This window comes from Astyanax mexicanus, chromosome 13 (assembly GCF_023375975.1).
Source record: "Astyanax mexicanus isolate ESR-SI-001 chromosome 13, AstMex3_surface, whole genome shotgun sequence".
Taxonomy (NCBI): domain Eukaryota; kingdom Metazoa; phylum Chordata; class Actinopteri; order Characiformes; family Acestrorhamphidae; genus Astyanax; species Astyanax mexicanus.
The window spans coordinates 14925532-14951366 of record NC_064420.1 but is presented as its reverse complement, the minus strand read 5'-3'; the positions used below and the strand labels follow the sequence as shown (position 1 = coordinate 14951366).

The 25835-nt window shown below is 40.3% G+C and overlaps 2 protein-coding genes across 3 annotated transcripts in view; both read right to left on the bottom strand.

Moving 5' to 3' along the window:
• LOC125780675 (nuclear factor 7, brain-like) overlaps nucleotides 1-2661 on the bottom strand; it is a 237157-nt gene extending 234496 nt beyond the window's left edge. For both annotated transcript variants that reach the window (XM_049463238.1, XM_049463237.1), the window contains exons 1-5: nucleotides 2038-2661; nucleotides 1644-1739; nucleotides 1108-1338; nucleotides 920-942; nucleotides 544-662 (exon numbers count right to left, since the gene is read on the bottom strand). In XM_049463238.1, the coding sequence (XP_049319195.1) occupies nucleotides 544-662; nucleotides 920-942; nucleotides 1108-1338; nucleotides 1644-1739; nucleotides 2038-2445 (877 nt within the window). In that variant the 5' untranslated portion in view covers nucleotides 2446-2661. The remainder of the gene's footprint in view (nucleotides 1-543; nucleotides 663-919; nucleotides 943-1107; nucleotides 1339-1643; nucleotides 1740-2037) is intronic.
• Nucleotides 1-17375, bottom strand: part of LOC111188224 (E3 ubiquitin-protein ligase TRIM35-like) — a 251840-nt gene extending 234465 nt beyond the window's left edge. The window contains exons 1-6 of the mRNA XM_049463239.1: nucleotides 16745-17375; nucleotides 16322-16417; nucleotides 15957-16187; nucleotides 15751-15773; nucleotides 15345-15463; nucleotides 12425-12905 (exon numbers count right to left, since the gene is read on the bottom strand). Coding sequence (XP_049319196.1) covers nucleotides 12425-12905; nucleotides 15345-15463; nucleotides 15751-15773; nucleotides 15957-16187; nucleotides 16322-16417; nucleotides 16745-17149 — 1355 coding nt within the window. The 5' untranslated portion in view covers nucleotides 17150-17375. The remainder of the gene's footprint in view (nucleotides 1-12424; nucleotides 12906-15344; nucleotides 15464-15750; nucleotides 15774-15956; nucleotides 16188-16321; nucleotides 16418-16744) is intronic.
• Nucleotides 17376-25835: the final 8460 nt, after the last annotated feature.

Here is a 25835-nt window from a genome sequence, read left to right as displayed (position 1 = left end):
CTTTAAATTTGGTTTATAGCAAAGGAACATGCTCTCTGGTATGTTTCTTGGTTTTCATGATGCTGTTTTATCACTAATGTTCTCCAATAAACCTCTGAGGCCTTCACAGAAGGGCTAGTTATTAACAATAAATTACACACAGGTGGAGTCTATTTTTTATTTAATTAGGTGACTTCTGAAGACAATTGGTCACACTGGATTTCACTCAGGAGTATCAGAATACAATTTCCTGAATACAAATGCACCTTACACTTTTTTGTCTTTTCACTTTATAATTACTTACTACTCTGTGTTGATCTATCACATAAAATCCCAATAAAATACTTTATATATTATATTTATTAATATTTGTGGGGAAAATGTGAAAATGTGGAAAGGTTAATTGGTATGAATACTTTTTCAAGGAACTGAATGTTCTAGATCTTTCTACTGGATTGTTGCTGCAGATCAATGTAGAAAACATGGAGACTCAGAACATCTGCAGGAATCAGTCCAGAATCAGACTGTATCTGAGAGATCAACCCTAAGAGAAACACAACTTACTGTACTGGATAATCTCCTGCATCTTCTCCCACACTCTGAACTTCAGGTTGGAAAGGTGTTTGGCTACATTGATCAGAGCTCCTGATGTCTTCTCTGGATGCTTTGGTGAGCGCTGAACTCTGAAAATATAAAACTGTGTGAAATATTTCACTGTATAAAGTTAACAGCCTGTAATTTATTTACATAAACATCAATATTTTATTACATTTGTTGACTCAAGTCAATATTTCTGCTACTGTTCTCATTACTACAACATTATCACACAATCCTTATTCACCTTCATTTCATTATCATACATTCATATTTACCATCAATCAAATATACTTTAGATTTAAATTAATCATTATATTAAATGGGTGATCTGACACTGACTTACTGTTTCTCTGTAGACTTGAAGTTCTGAGAGGAGAAATAAAGAGAATATTTTTTTTAATGAAGAGTCTTTTCAGGAGGATTTCAGATAAAATTGAGGAAGAAATGAATGTCTAAAGCCCCGCCCACACTAATCAAACACTCACCAGTATGAGAGAGAGATAGAGAGGGAGATGGTAAAGAGACTCTTACCTTTAAGAATTGAATGTCTTCAGCTTCCATCTCCTTCTCTATGTTTCTGATTGTGTCTGAATGAGATGATATTTCTTCATTCATCTCCTCAATCTTCCTCCTCATCATCTGACTCTTCTGCTCCTCTTCCTCCTTCAGTGCAGCTATCCTCACTGCTTCTTCATCTCTTAGAAACTGGTGAAGCTTCTCAAACTCCTGCTTTATCTGTCTCTCTGTGTGCTGGGTCTGCGTCTGGAATGAGAGACGATTAGGAAACACAAACTCTAACAGATGTTCTACAAGCATTTACCACCTACAGGATAAGTGAACACTCATCACTAACATGATCTTAACAACATGACCATGGGCGTGGTAGTGGGGGGAAAAGTGGACCTGACCACCCAGGGCCCAAGTAGAGAGAGGGGCCCATGAAAATTTTTGCTCACGTTCCTTGTGTACTGGCATGGATAGGGGCCCACTGTCACTGAGAGTGTACAGGGCCCCGAATTTGCTGCTACGCCCCTGAACATGACTGACAGTTCAAGATGATGGATCACCTTAATGTGGGCTGCTGTTTGATCATAGTCTCGTTTAGCTTCCTCTAAGACTTTCAGGTTCTTCTGTAGAGGCTCCAAAGCAGTCTGGAGTTTAGTCTGGAATTGAACCACAGTGTAGTTTAGTGAATTCCTTCAACATTTGAACAGAAATATAAATGTGATCACAGAGAGAACGACTGAAGATCAGAGGATTTTACTGTTCAGTAAATTAAACTCAGCTTTTTATAATTTTATCATTATGGATTAATGATTCACTCATACTTTCTGCTCTCTGGCCTGAAACCACACCCACTTACAGATTCCACCTCTAACTCACATAACAGGTTGATCTGGTTCTGAACTGAGAAAGACTTTATACAGTTCAGAAATAGAAATACTAGAACTAATATCCTACCTTACAGTCAGTCACAACTTCATCTATTGGACAGCAGTTGTGTGTTTTATGTTCTTTAGATAGATGACACACCACACACACAGGCTGCTGATCATCCACACAGAAGAGCTTGAGTGTCTCATTGTGCAGACTGCAGACCCCCTCAGACCCTGCTGAAGATCTCTGTCGGCTCTCTTTCTCTAGAAAAGCTTCACACAGGTTCTTCAGAGCTCGGTTGAGAGGCGGATTCTCTTTAGAGGATCTTCTTCTACAAACTGGACATTCTCTAGACCCCTTACTCCTCCAGAACTGCTGCAGACAGGTTCTACACACACTGTGGGAACACGACAGCAGAACCGGATCAGTGAAGACTTCACAGCACACACAGCACAACAGATCTTCATCTGGTTTAGAGCTTTTAGATGCCATCTTCAGCTGCTGGTCTCTTCTTCTAAAGGTTTCTTCTGTCTGATCGTCTCTTTCAGTTTAAAGATTTCTGTACTGAACACAGCAGGGAGTTCTCAGTCAGATCCTGTAGTCTTTATTCCAGCGTCTTCAGATGTCTTCAGAGAGATGGTTGAAAAGGTCAGAGTTGGTAGATAAGAGTATTTATCAGGGTCTATTAGAAGAGGTGAGGTGATGAGAGCGAGGATCAGCAGAGTGACAGTATGAATTTCAGTTTCTCCAGCAGGTAGACGTGTAGAGAGGAGGAGCTTTTGAAAAGGAGGATCTGAACAGGTGAATACCTGGCATTTTTATTTACTAACCGAAACTCAGACTTAGACATGCCAAACTTCAACACCCACATGTTTTGGATTTTTCTATGTGAACAGTTTTTACAAACTACTGGTGTTATTAAAACAACACATATCCCATTGAAATGTTTTTTTATGTTTTATTAACTTGTATTGATTATTAATGTTTATATTTGGGTAATCAAAGGGTAAATATGTTTGCAATTCACTGGTTGAGATTAGATACTATATATATTTAAAAAATAATAAAAATCACAATCGTCATGGATCGTCAACTCGTCAACTCACAAGTTCACAAAGACCCTCTGATAATATCTGTGTTTGAAATCAGTAATGAATGTAAGATGATAATTTCAGACTTTCAGCTTTTATGTCTTAGCCTAAATGTTTAGCAAATCAAAACAAAATGCATTTAATTTAAACCACACCTCCATTTTTAAGAGAGCAAAAATACTGTAACATGTGACTGTCAGGTGCTGTATTTCTTGTTGTTCAGGTGTGATCTGTAAGATTACCTGTTTAAACAGTGAACAGCTCTGAGTTTTAGTGTTCTGTGGTTTTACCTGACAGAAGACATTTAGAGAAGAAATTTAGAGCTTCAAAAGGAGAAAAAAAGAGTCTTTTAACAAGAATTAGGCCTGACCAAACCAGCTCATTTAAATGTGTATGTTTTGTCTTTTTTTATAATTACAGATATACAGATAGAGATAATACAGATACAGATGTCATACTCATGTCATCAGGCTGCAGCAGCATCAGCCCCCCTACTTCCTGTGGTTATGGCCCACAACTGGAATTGTGCCAAAAGGTCACACTGTAAGAGTCTGGTTCTTCTGGCAATACTTCTCCACAGGGACAGTGTTTGTGTGTGTGTTTGTGTGTGTGTGTGTGTGTGTGTGTGTGTGTGTGTGTGTGTGTGTGTGTGTGTGTGTGTGTGTGTGTGTGTGTGTGTGTGTGTGTGTGAGTCTACCGCATATCAATAACGGCTCCCTGATGCCCACAAATCATATAAAATCTCCCAGAATCTAGAACGAGTTTCCCAAGATTAAACAAAAACGTGCACACAGGCGACACAGACTTTTTTCTCCCAATCGCATGTGTGAAAGAAAGTGAGAGGGAGAGAAATGTGTTCCACTCCTGTGATTATGCAAAACAGAGAGGGTTCTGATTGGCCTGTGAGTTCTTATCTCACTAAAAACTTTAAAAATCAGTTTTTAGTGTGGGCGGGCAGTGTTTTTTTTCTCCTCCTGGACATGGCTCCCATTAAAACTCATTTCACCTCTAACTACTCTAAAGTATATCCATGTCTGGTAAAGGTAAAAAACAATGAAAGTCTTGCCCGCTGTACAGATTTTAGCGTTGCCCGTGGGGGACTACATGATTACAAAAGGCATGTTGATGTGAGTTAATGGGAGATCCCTTTTTATTTTTACTTAAAAAAAATAACTGAACATTTTTTCTGTCCATTACATGAACATTCTGTCTGACAATTTACTTTAAGTCCTTAACATCCCAAAACACACTGCTAACACATTGTGCCAGCGCATCAAACCAACATCAGTCAATAAAGGGGAAAGTTTTAGAAAATACAAGTAAATATGAAGTTTATTATCTGTTCTGGTAACTTTGATCACCTATTTCTGATATAGATTTTATGAACAGGTGAGAATCAGCTGCCGTTGCTTTTTATCCCATTAACTAAGTTCTAGATACTTTCAGAACCACACATCCAGTCCGTGTTTAAAAGCTTCTGATTGGTGTCTCTGAGTGAAGTGAATGCAGAATGAAGAAAGATCAGAGTGACAGTGTGAGATTCTCTTCCTCCAACAGGTAGAGGGAGTGTAGAGGAGGAGAGACTTTGTAAAAGGAGGAGTCAGTCAGGGGCTCTATTCTAACTGTGGGATTTCTACACTAGATGGCATCAGTTCATCATTAATCTGAAACAAGGAGCTCTCAGATGAGTGAAGATGATTCAGATCAGAGTTGTAACCAGAGGGGAATATTTTTTATAATCTAATGGTTTAGTAATAAATGGTCAGACAGACGCTCTCTTGTAGCACTTCTACTTAAAATATTTAAAATATATACTGATACTGTTCTTTAAAACTGCCTGAAATGCAACAGAGTGGAACTATTTAGAATTTGATGTCACAATATGATGTGTAAATATTAAATGAGTGACTTTTGGTGGAAGGGAAATGTTCAAATGTGTTTTTTCCTATCCTGTTTACCATCCTGTTATTTTAATATCAGAATAAAACATGTTTTATGGTGGGCTCATTAAGAATGATATGTAATATCTGCCTGCTATTTGCTGGATTACATCACAGAGAGCATCACCCACCACTGTAACACTGAGAGTGTATAATAACAACTCAGTTTTACTGGATTGTGTTGATGTTTACTTTGGGTTTTCTTAGTGTCCCGTCAGCACAGTGTGGGGTTTACTGCAAACTTGATTGTAGTTAAAACCAATGTATTGAACCCTCATTATTAAGCTTCCATTCTAGATCACCTTTAAGCCCAATGAAAAAAAACTATGAAACATAAAAGTTTCAGTCTTGTTTTCACAGTACAGAAGTTAGAATGTTAAATATGCTGGAAATATACAATTTAATGTCATAGCTGTGCATACGTTGTTTCATTTGAAAATTTTGAAAACAGTTATTTTTAGTACTGTGGTAAAATTGTTTGATAAGTGCAGTGGTATGAAAAAGTTTGGGCACCCCTGATAATTTTTATGATTTTCCTTTATAAATCATTGATCGCTCAGATCATCAATTTTAGTTAAATATATCATATAGCAGACAAACAATGTGATATGTGAGAAGTGAAATAAAGTTTATAGGATTTACACAAAGTGTGCAATAATTATATTTATAAGAAAATTAGGCAGACGCAGAAATTTGGGCACCCCAACAGAAAAGAAAATTGCAGAAATAACAGCCTCTAAATGCTTCCTATAGCTTCCACTGTGAGTCTGGCTTCTGGTTGAAGGTATTTTGGACCATTCGTCTTTACAAAACATCTCCAGTTCAGTCAGGTTTGGTGATTTTAAAAATAATATTCAGGTCTGGGGACTGAGGTGATCATTCCAGAACGTTGTACTTGTTCCTCTGCATGAATGCTTTAGCAGATTTTGAGCAGTGTTTAGGGTCGTTGTCTTGTTGAAGTATCCATCCCCGGCACAACTTCAACTTTCTCACTTATTCTTGAACATTGTTTTTAAGAATCTGCTGATATTGACTGGAATTCATGAAACCCTCAACTTTAACAAGATTCCCAGTTCCTGCACTGATCACACAGCCCCACAGCATGATGAACCACCACCAAATTTTACTGTGGGTAGCTTAAAGTGTTTGTCTAGGAATGTTGTGTTCTTTTTCTGCCATGCATGTCGTCCTCCAAATAACTCAATTTTAGTTTCATCAGTCCACAGAACCTTATTCCAAAATGAAGCTGGCTTGTCTAAATGTGCTTTAGCACACCTCAAGCGACTCTGTTTGTGGCGTGTGCTCAGAAAAGGCTTCTTCTGCATTACTCTCCCATACAGCCTCTCCTTATGCAAAGTGCTCTGAATAGTTGAATGATGCACAGTGATTCCATCTGCAGCAAGATGATGTTGTAGGTGTTTGGAGCTCTGGAGGTCTGTGGGTTGACTACGACTGTTCTGACCATCCTTCTCCTCTGCTTATCTGAGATTTTTCTTGTTCTGCCACTTCAGGCCTTAACTAGAACTGTGCCTGTGGTCTTCCATTTCCTCACTATGATCCTCACAGTGGAAACTGACAGTTGAAATCTCTGAGATATCCTTTTATATCCTTTCTCTAAATCATGATGTTGAATAGTCTTAGTTTTCAGGTCATTTAAGATTTGTTTTGATGCTCTCATGTTGCTGCTCTTCGGAGAAGATACAAAGAGGAGAAAAACTTGAAATTGGCCACTTTAACCCTTTCTCATAATTGGATTCACCTGTGGATTTAGGTTAAGGATCAATGAGCTTACCAAACTAATTTTGTGTTACAATAATTAGTGCTACAGTTCTTTAAATCAATAAAACGCTTCTCAAATATCACTGTTCTTCTAATATTTGAGATATGTAACTGAAAGTGCTGATCTGAACAACCAATGATTTATAAAGAAAACATCAGGGGTGCCCAAAATTTTCCATACCACTGTTTATTCCATTAGCTGACTCTTACACGACAAATGACAAACATTTAAGCATATTTACATCACACAAGTCATCATATTAACTGCATTTGATTGGTCAGTCGTTGCAAGCGTTGTAAGGACCAAAGCTAAAAAGATCCATCCAGGCTGATATCAGCAAAAAGCCCAAAAGCCAGATGTTATCATGGTATGAGGATCTGTCAGTACACCACTGTGATGCAGTAATGAGCATTAATGCTGAATAAAATACACTAAGACCATAAAGCAGTATATACTACCTGCAAGACAACTTCCAAGATCTTTACAGGGATGTGCATTTTCAACAAAGCAATGCAAACCCACATGCTGCACAGCTGTGCATGAAAAAAAAATGGAATAAAATAACACCTGAAACACTTCAGCACTTTTTTTAAACTTTGTGAGAAGAAATGGCATCATTACAAAGTGTTTAAATGCTTTAATTTCACAACTTTTTGAATGTGTTTCAAAAAATGCATGAAATGAATGTATATTAATCAATTCAAACTAAATAAATACAAACTCGCCAACCTGCCTGAACAGCTGAAGAATATAAATAACAGACCTTAAAAAGAGATACACCAACAACGTTAACACAACTTCCTTTAAAAAATATACAACACTATAAATGGACCTAAAATACTTAATGTTTAAGTATTTAAAGAGATATTTCTCAAAAGCTCTATTGCACAAGTAAAACACAAGTTTAATATAAATTTACTGTATGTTATTCCTGAAACCATTGGAGGCATTACAGTATTTAAATCTGCCACAATTCGCTTCTTTCTCCAGTCATAAAATACATTCAAATAATCCTTCAAGCTGTAGTATTAATATATTTAAAAGGGCTGTAGTTACTGCTCTATTTTACTGGGATAAAAACACTCATATGTAGAGAAACAGAAGCAGGAGGTGTTGTGATTGCTCTCCAGGCAGGGCGGAGCTAGACCAGCGTTTAACTCCATACGGCTGCCTGTGCTTCTCTGACTGTGCTGTTCTGCACGGCGCTCCACAGCGCCTCCTAGCGGTATGGCGGTATGAGAGAAACGCACCCAGCACTAATTAAGAGAATTAGTACTGGGTGAAACACACATATCAAAGACACCCTAAATCAAGTAAACAAGTAAAACAGTAAAATGCAATATATTAAAATTAGTTTCTGGTGTAATCACTAAGTTCAGGTAAGCAAATCTATAAATGAACACAGGTAAACTCAGAAATATCACTGAGATAGTGTATGGTTTACTTTAGTGATCTATAGGCAAGCAGTCATATCATGCACTGTTCAGCTTGATTTAGGGCGTGTCAGTGTGTCCTTGCTATCATAACGACAGGAAAAGTATGCTGTGTGCAGCTCGAAACAAGGCATGTACTAATTCTTTTAATTAATCATGGGTGTTTTGGGCGTAATGTGAAATACACCAATACACCACTTAACATTTCCTTTAAGAGTCTGGTGTGCTCTAACATTGACTTATTGGTATTTTAATGGTGCAGCACTTCTGTGCCTCTGACCTGCAGTTTACACTGTGAAGGTGCGAGTCTGTGCACTGTGGCGCATCCATGTGTGTAACGAGCAGTGATAGCATAGTTACTTTGAAAAAGTAATTTGATTACTGATTACTGCTTTAAAGTTATTTTATGGATTACTTGATTTTAAAAGTAACTAAGTTACTTTTAAGTTACTGTATTAGTTACTTAAAGCAGCTACCAATAACACACCTCATACACACACCTGCCGCCTCAACATTACAGCTTTGCCAAAACTCACTTTACTGGAAGCTTTGCTCCACCTTTGAGACCTGTTCTGTAAGTGTGCCACTGCGACTCCAAACGTTTCTTCAAATTTGACGTTGTGTTTTTGAAGCTAGGTAGCACAGAGTGTCGGAAAGTGTATTATTTTTCCTTGTTCCAAATATATTTTTTTAAAGCTTTCTTCTACAAACTGGACATTCTTGAGAGCCCTTAGTCTTCCAGAACTGCTGCAGACAGGTTCTACACACACTGTGGGAACACGACAGAACCACCGGATCCCTGAAGATCTCACAGCACACAGGACATGAAAGCTCTTCTTCTGAAAGAGGGTTTCTAGCAGCCATTTCCTCCAACTGCTGCTGTGCTGTTCCTCTGTAACGCTCCTTCAGTCCAAACTTCTCTTTCTCTTTCAGGACGTCTGGAATGATCAGATCAGCACAGGAGAGAATCAGCTGCTGTAGCTCTTTATCCCACTGAGTTCTAGATCCTTTCAGAACCACACATCCAGAACCAGAACCATCCAGTCCGTGTTTAAAAGCTTCTGATTGGTGTTTCTGAGTGAAGTGAATGCAGAATGAAGAAAGATCAGAGTGACAGTATGAGATTCTCTTCCTCCAACAGGTAGAGGGAGCGTAGAGGAGGCGGGGCTTTGAAAAAGGAGGACTCAGTCAGGTGCTCTATTCTAACTGTGGGATTTCTACACTAGATGGCATCAGTTCATCACCAACCTGAAACAAGGAGCTCTCAGATGGGTGAAGATGATCAGTTTCTGTAAATCAGATTAAAGTTGTATCCAGTGAGGAACATTTTATTTTATAATCACAAATCCTTATTCCTCTCTTTATGGTTTAGAAATGAGGGGTCAGTCAGATGCTCTATTCTAACACTTTAATTTAAAATATTTAAATTATATACTGATACTGTTCTTTAAAGAGCTTAAAATCACAGAGTGCAACTATTTAATATTTCATATCATTGTTTGATGTGTAAATAGTAGGTGAGTGATTTCTGATGGAGGGAAAATGTTCAAATGTTGTTTTACTATCCTGTTTATCATCCTGGAAACCTTGGCTGGTTTACATCACAGAGTTGACCCACAGTAACACAGCATACCAGAGCATATCCTGACCTGTTTTATAACACTGTAAAAAGAATGATTTATGAAAACTCCTGAGATTTACTGGATTGGGCTTCTGTTCATTTTGGGTTTTCTCAGTGTCCCATCAACACAGTGTGCTGTACAACTGCTAACTTAAGTGATTAGAGTAATCACTATTCCACTGAAGTTGGATCAGCCTGTCATTTGATTTTCCACATTCAATTATTTTTAATTGCTGTGGATTCTGGCACAAATGTCCTTATTAGGAAATTCTCATCTGTAAACAGAACAATGTCTCAAAAGAAATATGAGTACAGCTCAGAGCCCTACCTAGTGGTGTCAGACTGTTATAATCGTACAATTGATTAAATAAACCTCAACATCTAGAGAAGTTCTGTCATGAACTTATAAAATATGTAACTATATAAAAATGTTACATAAAGCAGTATTCTATTACGAGCCAGAAGCAACCAGAATCAATCCATTCATCCCTACTAACAACTAACCAGATCCTCACAGATAAAACAGCAATGCTGGTTTATTTCCAGTGCATTACTTGAAAATATGAAATAATATTATCCTGAGTAATTCAGGAAGCTTGAACTCAAAGAGTTGACTTACTTAAGCATGTCATAATATCCAGTTTTCAGTTCTACAATAGCTGCTCTGTGTTTTGGTAATCAAGATCAGTCAGTTCTGAGTATGTTGACTCTAGCAGAAGAGCGCTCACGATTAAATAAAAAAGATGTTCTCAATAAAATATAGATAAAAGGATTCATCATAGATAAGAACTAGAAAAGGAGGAGTGGAGCATCATTTTTTACACCACTGGAGACTTGAAATTTAATGACACATTAAACAAATTCAAGTGTCCTTACTGAGTAGCAAGAGTTTCCAAATCACTAATAACTGTTGAAACAACATTATTTGTGATACCACTTCCACTTAACAAATTAGACGAATTATTTTTACTTCTGTAGAATCTCCAAGACTTTGGGCCCTATTTAAGTGATCTATAGGCAAGCTGTCAACCGCAGTGTGTCAGTATGTATTTGGTATTGTGAGTACTAATTGTGTACTAGTACTAATGATGTACTAAGTCTCTTAATTAATCATGGGTGTGTTTTGAGCCTAACATGAAATAAACCAATCAGTTTGTCACTTGCCATTAAGAGCCAGGTACACTCTGACTTTGGCAGATTGGTATTTTAATGGTGCAGCACTTCTGCAATTCTCAGCAGAGGAAACTGATCTCTGTGTTCATGCTGTGAAGGTGCACGAGCAGCTCATTACTGAAACAGCAATGTTATTTTATTTTATATTCTGTTTATTGATGATGTATAACTTGGGGTTTTGCCTTGCTTTCTTGTGTGTGTGTGTGTGTGTGTGTATGTAACTCCAATCTCACAGTATAGCAGAATTAGGTTTAAAAAAGATTTTTGGTGCAAAATGAAAAATGTGACAATATAAGCACAAGAATATTAACTGTAGGAATTAGACACTGTATATCTAAAGACATTTTAGAGGAGAAAATGGGAAGGAAAATAGGCGGGGCTGTTCTGTCACTGAAACACATGGGGGTGGGCGGAGCTACACATAATTCTACAGCCGGCCAGCAGAGGCGCTAGACCTGTGGTGGTTACACTTTTAAGAGACGTGCTGCTGTTTTTATACAGTCACTGTTTTTTCTACCATCTTTTAAACACAGAGCATTAATTCAAATACATTTCCTTTATTAATCACATAGAAAAATTCATTTATACATACACATTAAAATTGAAAACATAGAATTACAAATTAATTTTCTACTCTTAAATATAATCTCACTCCAGTAATATTTCTAAAGTTATAATGATATCAGGAGTCATGTTATGAAACTTAAAATCAACATTACACTTTCACAAACACATTAGAATGTGATGGTACATATACATTCTTTAAAAAAAAAAAACAGTGGCAAAAGTATTCATACTCCCCTTGAACTTTTCCATTTTTTTGTCACATTACAACCACAAACAAATATATTTTATTGGAATTTAATGTGAAAGTACAACCCAAAAAGGTATACAATTGTGAAGTAGAAAGAAAATTATGCATGATATAAAACATTTTTAACAAATAAAAAAAGAAAAGTGTGGTGTGCAAAAGTATTCAGCCTCCTTTTCTCTGAGTGCAACTAGATGAATTCAGAAGTTGTCTGATGACTGCTGATGACTAAAAAAACCTAATCTGACTGAGGAGTTTGACTCAGGGGGGCTGAATACTTTTGCACAACGCATATGTCAGTTTGTTATTTGTAAAAAATGTTTTAAATCATAATTTTCCACTTCACAATTGTACGCCACTTTGTGTTAGTCTTGCACATTAAATTCCAATGATATATTTATGTTTGTGGTTGTAATGTGACAAAATATAAAAAAAATCAAGGGGTATGAATACTTTTGCAAGCCACTGTATAACTGTAATAATATTTTATGATCATAATTCATAAACTCACTACCTGTATAAATGTTGATTCTGAGCAGAGTTAACTTTAACTGTGCTGTTCCACTGTTACGCTGTTCCACTGATAATCTTCACTGGTAAGATCCTCAGAGGATAAACAGACACATTACTGAAAAGAGGTAAAAGTCTCTCAGTGAAAGTGTGTGTTATAGTGTGCAGGTGTGTGTTGGTTAGAAGATCAGTGAAGGTCAGTTTCCCCCTGTCCCAGTCCAGCTGCACTCTGACCCTCTGCAGCTTCTCTTTAGGGGTGAAGTAGAGACCTGACTGTCCTGAGCAGTGTATCCAGTATTTATCAGTTATTTTATTGTAACCCAGACCCCACACTGATTTCCAGACAGAGTTTCCCTTTCTTGTTACAGATTCTGGGATCAAACCCAGTACCCAGGAATCACGTTCTCCAACCTGGACGTCCCAGCAGTGTGTCCCCGAGTTAAAACCCTCAGAACCCAGAACACACCCGCACTCATCAAATCTCTCTGGATTATCAGGAACTGATGATCTCTGGTGTCTGTTTTCTACAGCAGTGAGATCATCAGACAGGTGGAGTTTTGGGGGGGCAGTGTTGGGGTCCAGAGTAACAGGAGCTGAGGAGAGAGAACAGAATGAAACATCATGTTTTTCTCCATTTCTGTAAATGGTTTATCTCTACAGACTGATTTCTTTACTTAAAGTAAAACAGTAAAACAGCTTTAGAAGAAGATTCCAGAACTATAAACTCATCTCTCATCTGAGATAAAAGAGACTAGTTCCTCTTCACCAGACTGACTGTCATAAATAACCTTTATAAATGATAGTTTAAAAAAAATCGTTTTGTTAACTAGCTAGCTAATGTGGTAAAAATAGTAAATCAGGAATTAATGAATATTTTGGTATTTATCTCTGAAACTTTAGACCCTAATTTTCTTCAAATTGTTATTTTGTTCAATTATTTATTAATTAACAAGCTCTATTTATATTTATATATACATTTTAAATGTTATTTACAGTCAGTACTTATATATTAAATAGGACAGTTTGGGCTTTTATTTATTAAATAAAGCTGATGATTGAGGGTATTTTAATAAATGAGTTTGGGTAAAAGTTGTGTAAATGTTGGTGCTGGTAAGGAGAGGTGAGAGGTAAAGAGAATCAGAAGTATGATGGTGGATGTAGTGTGTTTGAGGTTGCATGGATACTGCAGACTCGTACTGATAGAGCATACTGCTTTACCGAGTGAGCAGTACATACTCATCCCAAACCAGTATGTACTAGGAGTTGCATAGACGACTAATAGACTAGCACTTCCACTAGCCGCTATCATGGAGAGCAGTCGACTAGTTAGAGGAGGAAAAAGCAGCAGTGAACATTTTAATAATTAATATATTCATTTATTTATTTAAATTAAATGTAATATATTTTTTATTTCTGAATAGAAACAGCTAAAATAAATTAATTAATTTAACATCTCCCGAGTTTTTCTACTTTAATTATGCAAATTATGACTAGTCGACTACTTTTTTTAACAACTAATAAATTAGTAAAAAATACTAGTCATGCAACCCCTAGTAGGTACTGCTTAATTACGCAATTTCAGAAGCAGCTCCAGTCTCTCTGAGAACAGAGAGACAAGAAAGTAACACTCTGAGTTTACATAGCCACTGGTAGACATCTAAAGCCTTATCCGGACGTCTGTGAAAAATATTTCACACTTCTTCTCAGTGATAAAACTCTTGCATCCGGACTGCACTTAACAAAACAGGAGGACCAGTGAGTTTTTTGGCTTTCTTGGTCACATGACATAGTGTTCAGTAGCTCCTCCATTTCCACTCGCTGTCGTGTTTACGTGAATCTCTGTGAAAATGTGCGGTCAAAGTGTAATTACGGTGCGTGGCAGTGGACAAATATTGGATAAATTTTATTAAATGTGAGGAGAAGAAACTTAGAGATGTGACTCCGAACGGGACTAAATGAAAAATAATGAATCAGAATGAGCATCAGGTGCATCTGTCAAATTCTCAAACAGAAGAATGCATATATCTGCTATGCGACAACAGTGAAAATTCTCTTTGAATCCAATGAGAAAAAAAAATATGGATACAGTGGCTTGCAAAAGTATTCATATCCCTTGAACTATTTCACATTTTGTCTCCTTACATCCACAAACTTAAATGTGTTTTATTTATATTTGAGTGAAATGATAGACCAACACAAAGTAGCACATAATTGTGAAGTATAATAAAAATGATACATGTTTTTTTTATTCTAATCAAATAAAAATATTAAAAATGTGATGTTCAAAAGTATACAGCCCCCCTACATCAATACTTAGTAGAGCCACTATTAGCTACAATTACAGCTGCAAGTCTTTTGGGGTATGTATCAGATTTGTGCATCTGGAGAGATTTTTGCTTATTCTTCTTTGCAAAATTGCTCAAGATCAGCCAGGTTTGATGGAGAGTTTCTGTGAACAACAGTTGCCACAGAAGCTCAATAGTATTTAGGTCAGGATTTTGACTGGGCCATTCTAACACATGAATATTCTTTAATCTAAATCATTTAATTGTTGCTCTGGCTGTATGTTTAGGGTCATTGTTCTGCTATAATATGAAGCTTCTCCCCACTCTCAAGTCTTTTGTAGCCTCCAACAGGTTTTGAATGATTAATTCTTATTTTCTGAAGACAATTGGACACGCTGGATTTTACTCAGGAGTATTAGAATACAATTTCCTGAATACACTTTTTTATACTTTTTTTTGTCTTTTCACTTCATAATTACTTACTACTGTGTTGATCTATCACATAAAATCCCAATAAAATACTTTATATATTATATATATTAATATTAGGTTTGTGGGTAAAATGTGAAAATGTGGAAAGGTTAAGTGGGTATGAATACTTTTTCAAGGAACTGAATGTTCTAGATCTTTCTACTGGATTGTTGCTCCAGATCAATGTAGAAAACATGGAGACTCAGAACATCTGCAGGAATCAGTCCAGAATCAGACTGTATCTGAGAGATCAACCCTAAGAGAAACACAACTTACTGTACTGGATAATCTCCTGCATCTTCTCCCACACTCTGAACTTCAGGTTGGAAAGGTGTTTGGCTACATTGATCAGAGCTCCTGATGTCTTCTCTGGATGCTTTGGTGAGCGCTGAACTCTGAAAATATAAAACTGTGTGAAATATTTCACTGTATAAAGTTTACAGCCTGTAATTTATTTAACATCAATATTTTATTCCATTTATTAACTCAAGTCAATAATTCTGTTGTTTCTGTTAAATCAATATTTCTGCTACTGTTCTCATTACTACAACATTATCACACAATCCTTATTCACCTTCATTTCATTATCATACATTCATATTCAATCAATCAAATATACTGTAGATTTAAATTATTCATTATTTTAACAGGAGATAAAATGGGTGATCTGACACTGACTTACTGTTTCTCTGTAGACTTGAAGTTCTGAGAGGAGAAATAAAGAGAAGATTTTTATAAACAAAGAGTCTTTTCAAGAGGATTTCACATACAATTGAGGAAGAAATTAAAATCTAAATCCCCGCCCACACTGATCACACACTCACCAGTATGAGAGAGAGAGAGAGAGAGAGAGAGAGAGAGAGAGAGAGATGGTAAAGAGACTCTTACCTGTAAGAACTGAATGTCCCCAGCTTTCATCTCCTTCTCTATGTTTCTGATTGTGTCTGAAAGAGATGATATTTCTTCATTCATCTCCTCAATCTTCCTCCTCATCATCTGACTCTTCTGCTCCTCTTCCTCCTTCAGTGCAGCTATCCTCACTGCTTCTTCATCTCTTAGAAACTGGTGAAGCTTCTCAAACTCCTGCTTTATCTGTCTCTCTGTGTGCTGGGTCTGCGTCTGGAATGAGAGACGATTAGGAAACACAAACTCTAACAGATGTTCTACAAGCATTTACCACCTACAGGATAAGTGAACACTCATCACTAACATGATCTTAACAACATGACTGACAGTTCAAGATGATGGATCACCTTAATGTGTGCTGCTGTTTGGTCATAGTCTCGTTTAGCTTCCTCTAAGACTTTCAGGTTCTTCTGTAGAGGCTCCAAAGCAGTCTGGAGTTTAGTCTGGAATTGAACCACAGTGTAGTTTAGTGAATTCCTTCAACATTTGAACAGAAATATAAATGTGATCACAGAGAGAACGACTGAAGATCAGAGGATTTTACTGTTCAGTAAATTAAACTCAGCTTTTTATAACTTTATCATTATGAATTAATGATTGAAAGGGTAAAAAGTTGCCCTATCAATGATTCACTCATACTTTCTGCTCTCTGGCCTGAAACCACACCCACTAACAGACTTTATCCCCAACTTACATAACAGGTGGATCTGGTTCTGAACTGAGAGACTTTATACAGTTCAGAAATAGAAATACTAGAACTAATATCCTACCTTACAGTCAGTCACAGCTTCATCTATTGGACAGCATTTGTGAGTTGTATGTGATTTTGATAGATGACAGACCAAACACACAGGCTGCTGATCATCCAAACAGAAGAGCTTGAGTTTCTCATTGTGCAGACTGCAGACCCCCTCAGACCCTGCTGAAGATCTCTGACTCCTGCTCTCCAGAAAAGCCTCACACAGGTTCTTTATTGTAAGACTAACAGGTGGTTCCGATTTAGAGGATCTTCTTCTACAAACTGGACATTCTTGAGAGCCCTTAGTCTTCCAGAACTGCTGCAGACAGGTTCTACACACACTGTGGGAACACGACAGAACCACCGGATCCCTGAAGATCTCACAGCACACAGGACATGAAAGCTCTTCTTCTGAAAGAGGGTTTCTAGCAGCCATTTCCTCCAACTGCTGCTGTGCTGTTCCTCTGTAACGCTCCTTCAGTCCAAACTTCTCTTTCTCTTTCAGGACGTCTGGAATGATCAGATCAGCACAGGAGAGAATCAGCTGCTGTAGCTCTTTATCCCACTGAGTTCTAGATCCTTTCAGAACCACACACCCAGAACCAGAACCATCCAGTCCGTGTTTAAAAACTTCTGATTGGTGTTTCTGAGTGAAGTGAATGCAGAATGAAGAAAGATCAGAGTGACAGTATGAGATTCACTTTCTCTATGCAGAAGAGAGAGTGTAGAGGAGGCGGGGCTTTGTAAAAGGAGGAGTCAGTCAGGGGCTCTATTCTAACTGTGGGATTTCTACACTAGATGGCATCAGTTCATCACCAACCTGAAACAAGGAGCTCTCAGATGAGTGAAGATGATCAGTTTCTGTAAATCAGATTAAAGTTGTATCCAGTGAGGAACATTTTATTTTATAATCACAAATTCTTATTCCTCTCTTTATGGTTTAGAAATGGGGTCAGTCAGATGCTCTATTCTAACACTTTTTATTTAAAATATTTAAATTATATACTGATACTGTTCTTTAAAGAGCTTAAAATCACAGAGTGCAACTATTTAATATTTCATATAATTGTTTGATGTGTAAATAGTAGGTGAGTAATTTCTGTTGGATGGAAAATGTTCAAATGTTGTTTTACTGTCCTGTTTATCATCCTGGAAACCTTGGCTGATTTACATCACAGAGTTGACCCACAGTAACACAGCATACCAGAGCATATCCTGACCTATTTTTTAACACTGTAAAAAGAATGATTTATGAAAACTCCTGAGATTTACTGGATTGTGCTTCTGTTCATTTTGGGTTTTCTCAGTGTCCCATCAACACAGTGTGCTGTACAACTGCTAACTTAAGTGATTAGAGTAATCACTATTCCACTGAAGTTGGATCAGCCTGTCATTTGATTTTCCACTTTGATTTTAAATATGATTATAAATGCAGACCTCAGTGTCACAGTTTAGCCTTTGTCTGTCTTCTGTTTCTCCCTCGTTTGGTCTCTTGTGCTCCTGCCCCTCTGTTTTCCTGTCAGTGTTCACAGCCATGTGCTATTGTTGTTGTTAGTATTTGTCTCCACCCTAGCTCCGCCCCAGCCCTGCCCTGTAGCATCAGTGTTCTCACCTGTGTCCTGTTTGTAACCCCGCCCCCTCGTCTTCCTAGCCCAGGTGTTTCTCACTCTCCTCTTGTATTTAAGCCCCTCTGTTAGAATGTTCAGTGTCGAGTCTTTTGTATTTTGTCTTTTGTATCTTGTATCCAGTATCCTTTGTATCCAGTATCCAGTATGTATCCTTGCTACCCGTATGTTTCCTTGTCTTAGTTTCTTAGTCTGTGTTTCTTGTTTATATCATCCAAGCCTTGTTTTTGCGTTACCCTCGTTTTGTTTATTTTGATTTATCTTGTCTGTTTAATTATAATAAATATCTTTGCACTTACGTCCTCCTCCTCCTTCACACCCCTCCGAGTCCCGCGTAACATATAACATAAGACTCGACCTGAATATGGACGTAGCGAAGAGGAATGCCACGAGGAAGGCGGACCTGGCGTATCTCCGGTTCCTCGCGGAGCTAATTCGGGGGGATGAACCGCTCCCGGCGCCTCTCCGTGGGGTGGAGAGTGTCGGCCCAGCTCCAGCTAAGCTAACTAGCATGTTAGCTCCACCGCACTCTCCAGCCCGACCGACTTCCAGCACTCCAGCTCGGCCGGCTTCAAGCTCTCCAGCTCGGCCGGCTTCAAGCTCTCCAGCGCGGCCGGCATCCAGCTCTCCAGCGCGGCCGACTTTCAGCACTCCAGCTCGGCCGGCGTCCAGCTCTCAAGCCCGGCCGCCTTCCAGCTCTCAAGCCCGGCCGCCTTCCAGCTCTCAAGCCCGGCCGACTCCCAGCTCTCAAGCTCGGCCGGATCCCAGCTGTACAGCCCGGCTGGATTCCGGGTTTTCGACTCCTGCTCCGGAAGCAAGCTCCGGTCCGGTGTTTTCAGCCACGCCCACTGCTGAGTCTGCGGCTCCTGTCCGGATCTTGGCGGCAGCCGCACTCTCAGCTCCCGCTGAAGCGGCTTCTTCGCCAGCAGGACCCACCGCCTCTGGATCAGCGCTGCCCGCGGCTCCCGCCGCCTCTGAATCAGCGCTGCCTGCGGCTCCGGCCGCCTTTGACTCTGTGCCCGCGGCCCCGGCCGCCTCTGACCCAGTTCCCGCGGCCCCGGCCGCCTCTGACCCAGTTCCCGCGGCCCCGGCCGCCTCTGACCCAGTTCCCGCGGCCCCGGCCGCCTCTGACCCAGTTCCCGCGGCCCCGGCCGCCTCTGACCCAGTTCCCGCGGCCCCGGCCGCCTCTGACTCTGTGCCTGCTGTTACCCCAGTTCTTGTGCCTGGGGGTCCAGCCTCTGCTCCTGTGCCTACTCCCAGGTCACGAGCTCCTAGACCCGCCGCGCCTGCTCAAGCTGCACCCGCCGCGCCTGCTCAAGCTGCACCCGCCGCGCCTGCTCAAGCTGCACCCGCCGCGCCTGCTCAAGCTGCACCCGCCGCGCCTGCTCAAGCTGCACCCGCCGCGCCTGCTCAAGCTGCACCCGCCGCGCCTGCTCAAGCTGCACCCGCCGCGCCTGCTCAAGCTGCACCCGCCGCGCCTGCTCAAGCTGCACCCGCCGCGCCTGCCCAAGCTGCACCCGCCGCGCCTGCTCAAGCACCAGCAGCACCCGCTGCTCCAGCCTCAGCTCCAGCCCAAGCACCAGCAGCACCCGCTGCTCCAGCCTCAGCTCCAGCTCAAGCACCTGCAGCACCCGCTGCTCCAGCCTCAGCTCCAGCTCAAGCACCAGCAGCATCCGCTGCTCCAGCCTCAGCTCCAGCTCAAGCACCAGCAGCATCCGCTGCTCCAGCCTCAGCTCCAGCTCAAGCACCAGCAGCACCCGCTGTTCCAGCCTCAGCTCCAGCTCAAGCACCTGCAGCACCCGCTGCTCCAGCCTCAGCTCCAGCTCAAGCACCAGCAGCACCCGCTGCTCCAGCCTCAGCTCCAGCTCAAGCACCTGCAGCACCCGCTGCTCCAGCCTCAGCTCCAGCTCAAGCACCTGCAGCACCCGCTGCTCCAGCCTCAGCTCCAGCTCAAGCACCAGCAGCATCCGCTGCTCCAGCCTCAGCTCCAGCTCAAGCACCAGCAGCTTCCGCTGCTCCAGCCTCAGCTCCAGCTCCAGCACCTGCTGCCACAGCTCCAGCTCCAGCACCTGCTGCCACAGCTCCAGCTCCAGCACCTGCTGCCACAGCTCCAGCTCCAGCACCTGCTGCCACAGCTCCAGCTCCAGCACCTGCTGCCACAGCTCCAGCTCCAGCACCTGCTGCCACAGCTCCAGCTCCAGCACCTGCTGGCACAGCTCCAGCTCCAGCACCTGCTGCCACAGCTCCAGCTCCAGCACCTGCTGCCACAGCTCCAGCTCCAGCACCTGCTGCCACAGCACCTGCTGCCACAGCTCCAGCTCCAGCACCTGCTGCCACAGCTCCAGCTCCAGCACCTGCTGCCACAGCTCCAGCACCTGCTGCCACAGCTCCAGCTCCAGCACCTGCTGCCACAGCTCCAGCTCCAGCACCTCCGGCCTCAGCCTCAGCTCCTGCAGCTCCCGCTGCTCCAGCCTCAGCTCCAGCACCAGCAGTGCCTGCCGCCCACGTGGTACCCACTGCTCCAGACCCTGTGCCCGCGGCTCCGGCCGCCTCTGACCCTGTGCCCGCGGCTCCGGCCGCCTCTGACCCTGTGCCCGCGGCTCCGGCCGCCTCTGACCCTGTGCCCGCGGCTCCGGCCGCCTCTGACCCTGTGCCCGCGGCTCCGGCCGCCTCTGACCCTGTGCCCACTCCCAGAACTTTGTATACCCCCAGGCCTGCCCCAAGGCCCCCTGTCTTTGCCCCCAGAACTGTGCCCAGGCTGGCTCCTTGGACTTCCGTACAGACTTTCGCCAGTCCTGGGCACCCACCAATGTTTGTTCCCGTGTCTCTCCCTGTCCTGGTCCCGGTGTCTGTGTTTGTTCCCATTCCTGTCCCCGGTGGTTTTCCTGTTCCCGTCCCTGTCACTGTGTTTGTGTCCGTCCCTGTCCAGGTATTTGTTCCAGTTCCCCGGTCCAGTTTTGTCCAGCCCCCTGTCCAGTCTCAGCCCCGTGTCCAGCCTCCTGTCCAGCCCTGTGTCCTGTCCCCTGTCCAGTCTCAGTCTCCGTTCCCTGTCCAGTCTCCGTCTCCTGTTCGGTCCCCTGTCCAGTCTCTGTTTCCGTCCACAGTCCAGTCCCTACCCTCTGTCCAGTCTAAGCCCCTAGCCCAGTCTATGTTCTCCTCCACAGTCCAGTCTCTGTCCCAGTCTAATGTCCAGTCCTCTGTCCTGTCTCCGTTCGTGTCCCCTGTCCAGTCCCTGTTCCCTCTCTCTCGGCGCCTCTGGTAGTGGCGCCGTTGAGGGGGGGTAATGTCACAGTTTAGCCTTTGTCTGTCTTCTGTTTCTCCCTCGTTTGGTCTCTTGTGCTCCTGCCCCTCTGTTTTCCTGTCAGTGTTCACAGCCATGTGCTATTGTTGTTGTTAGTATTTGTCTCCACCCTAGCTCCGCCCCAGCCCTGCCCTGTAGCATCAGTGTTCTCACCTGTGTCCTGTTTGTAACCCCGCCCCCTCGTCTTCCTAGCCCAGGTGTTTCTCACTCTCCTCTTGTATTTAAGCCCCTCTGTTAGAATGTTCAGTGTCGAGTCTTTTGTATTTTGTCTTTTGTATCTTGTATCCAGTATCCTTTGTATCCAGTATCCAGTATGTATCCTTGCTACCCGTATGTTTCCTTGTCTTAGTTTCTTAGTCTGTGTTTCTTGTTTATATCATCCAAGCCTTGTTTTTGCGTTACCCTCGTTTTGTTTATTTTGATTTATCTTGTCTGTTTAATTATAATAAATATCTTTGCACTTACGTCCTCCTCCTCCTTCACACCCCTCCGAGTCCCGCGTAACATATAACACTCAGTGGGATAATAATTTAATTTGATCATTTTTATGTTATTTTGTTCTCAACACATTCACCTATGTAATAAATAAAGATTTTTAACTGGAATATTTTATTCATTGAGATCTACGATGTGTTATTTTAGTGTTCCCTTTATTTTTTTGAGCAGTGTATTACTGAAGTCATCCAGACTATGAAGGAACACATAAGGAATCATGCAGTAACTTAAAAGTGATAACCAAACCAAAATACTCTTTCTGAGTCTTTCTGAGGCTGATAACTCTAACGAACTTATCCTGTGCAACAGAGGTAACTCTAGATCCTCCTTTCCTGGGGCAGTCCTGATGAGAGCCAGTTTCATCATAACCTTAATTTCTTATAATCATTTTTTTCTTTACTTTAGTTGAGTAGTTCTTGTCATAATATGGATTAGATCATTATTTATATAGAGCTTTTAACTGTGTACCAACTCTACCTCTTCACAACATTACAACTGATGCTCTCAAACACATTAAGAGACAAGAAATTCAATTAATTAACTGAAAGACATTCCAGGTGACTCTACTTCATAAAGCAGACTGAGAAAATGGCAAGATGTACAATGCTGTCTCTATCTAAGCAAGAGGTGCCTACTGTGAAAAATCTAAAATATATAATATATTCTAGTTTGTTTAACACTTTTTTGTCTGATAAATAATTCCATATGTTTGGATGACTTTAGCATTAGCTACATTGCAGATTTGAAAAATTATTTAACTAATTATTTAACTGGTACTGTAATTATTATTTTTTTAAATAATCAAATAAAAATGTAAATATTATTGCATTCAATTATTTTTTTAATTGCTGTGGATTCTTGCACAAATTTCCTTATTAAGAAATTCTCATCTGTAAACAGAACAATGTCTCAACAGAAATATGAATACAGCTCAGAGCTCCACCTAGTGGTGTCAGACTGTAATAATCGTACAATTGGTGAAATAAACCTCAACATCTAGAGAAGTTCTGTCATGAACTTATAAAATATGTAACTATATAAAAATGTTACATAAAGCAGTATTCTATTACGAGCCAGAAGCAACCAGAATCAATCCATTCATCCCTACTAACAACTAACCAGATCCTCACAGATAAAACAGCAATGCTGGTTTATTTCCAGTGCATTACTTAAAATATGAAATAATATTATCCTGAGTAATTCAGGAAGCTGATTTTACACACTTTACTCTGAGCCTTGAACTCAAAGAGTTGACTTTTAAGCATGTCATAATATCCAGTTTTCAGTTCTACAATAGCTGCTCTGTGTTTTGGTAATCAAGATCAGTCAGTTCTGAGTATGTTGACTCTAGCAGAAGAGCGCTCACGATTAAATAAAAAAAGATGTTCTCAATAAAATATAGATAAAAAGATTAATCATAGATAAGAACTAGAAAAGGAGAAGTGGAGCATCATTTTTCACACCACTGGAGACTTGAAATTTAATGTCACATTAAACAACTTCAAGTGTCCTTACTGAGTAGCAAGATTTTCCAAATCACTAATAACTGTTGAAACAACATTATTTGTGATACCACTTCCACTTAACAAATAGACGAATTGTTTTTACGTCTGTAGAATCTCCAAGACTTTGGGCCCTATTTAAGTGATCTATAGGCAAGCTGTGAACCGCAGTGTGTCAGTATGTATTTGGGATTGTGAGTACTAATTGTGTACTAGTACTAATGATGTACTAAGTCTCTTAATTAATCATGGGTGTGTTTTGAGCCTAACATGAAATAAACCAATCGGCGTGTCACTTGCCATTAAGAGCCAGGTACACTCTAACTTTGGCAGATTGGTATTTTAATGGTGCAGCACTTCTGCAATTCTCAGCAGAGGAAACTGATCTCTGTGTTCATGCTGTGAAGGTGCACGAGCAGCTCATTACTGAAACAGCAATGTTATTTTATTTTATATTCTGTTTATTGTTGATGTATAACTTGGGGTTTTGCCCTGCTTTCTTGTGTGTGTGTGTGTGTGTGTGTGTGTGTGTTGAGTAACCCCACCATCTCACAGTATAGCAAAATTAGATTAAAATTTTTGGTGCAAAATGAAAAATGTGACAATATAAACACAAGAATATTAACTGTAGGAATTAGACGCTGTATATCTAAAGACATTTTAGAGAAGAAAATGGGAAGGAAATTGGCGGGGCTATTCTGTCATAAACACAAAGAATTACTGACAATACATTCCCTTTATTAATCACATAGAAAAGTTCATTTATAACATACACTTTAAAATTAAAAACATAGAATTACAAACTAATTTTCTACACTTAAAAATGTAATCTCACTCCAGTAATGTTTCTAAAGCAGGGGTGTCCAAACTACGGCCCGCGGGCCATTTGTGGCCCGTTTCATTTTTTGGAGTGGCTCGCGAGGTATTTTAGAAATAAAATGAAAGATGGCCCGTAGGTTTTTATAATGTGAGATTCAAAGTTTGAACGCTGGGTTTCAGAAAACGTCTATATATGCGGCGAGAATGCGCACTTGTAGTGCGGAAAAAGGACCAAAGAGTCTAAAAGCGGCGAGAATGCGCAGTTGTAGCGCAGAAAATGGGCCAAAGAGTCTACATGTGGCGAGAATGCGCAGTTGTGTCGCAGAAAACGGACCAAAGAGTCTAACAACTCCAAAGAAACAAAAAATGGAGAGCAAATTCAGAAAATTTTAGGCATGTTGGGAACTATTTCAGAGTGAAGTGGGAAGTGTGTGTGTTTAATTTATCAGGAATCAGTTGCCTAATTAGGAGTATAATATTAAGAGACATTATGAACCGAAACATGAATTTGAAAAACCTTACTTTAAACAAAGATAGATAAAGATAGTAACCCAACTAAATTATATGTGTAAATGATAGTAATTAAGGAAATGTTTTATTAGTAGTTTAGTAGTACTAGTATATTTCATTATTTGTTTTATTGTTTTTTGAGTCTGTGGCCCGTGACTGCACATATATTTCTTCTTCTGGCCCACAACAAAAAAAGTTTGGACACTCCTGTTCTAAAGTTATAATGATATCAGGAGTCATGCTGTGATACTTAAAATCAAAATTATACTTTCACAAACACATTAGAATGTGATGGTACAGATACATTCTTTAAAAACTGTGCCAAAAGTATTCATACACATTTTTTGTCACATTACAACCACAAACAAATATATTAAAAAATATATTTGGAATTTAATGTGAAAGACCAACACAAAAAGGTATACAATTGTGAAGTAGAAAGAAAAATATGCATGATTCAAAACATTTTTTACAAATAAAAAAATAAAAGTGTGGTGTGCAAAAGTATTTAGCCCCCTTTTCTCTGAGTGTAATCAGTTGCATTCAGAAGTTGTCTGATGACTGCTAATGACAAAAAAAAATCCACCTGTGATTAATCTAAACTCAGTACAAATACAGCTGCTCTGTGGGGAGTAAACAGCATCATGACACAAATAACACAAAAATATCAGAAATATGGTTGTGGAGAAGTTTAAAGCAGATTTAGGCTATAAAAAGATTTTCCAAGCTTTGAACATCTCACAGAGCACTGTTTAATCTATTTTCCGGAAATAGAAAGATAAATAGTACAACTGTAAACCTACCAAGACAAAGCCGTCCACCTAAACAGACTGATCAGAGATACAGCAAAGAGGCCCATGTTAACTCAGG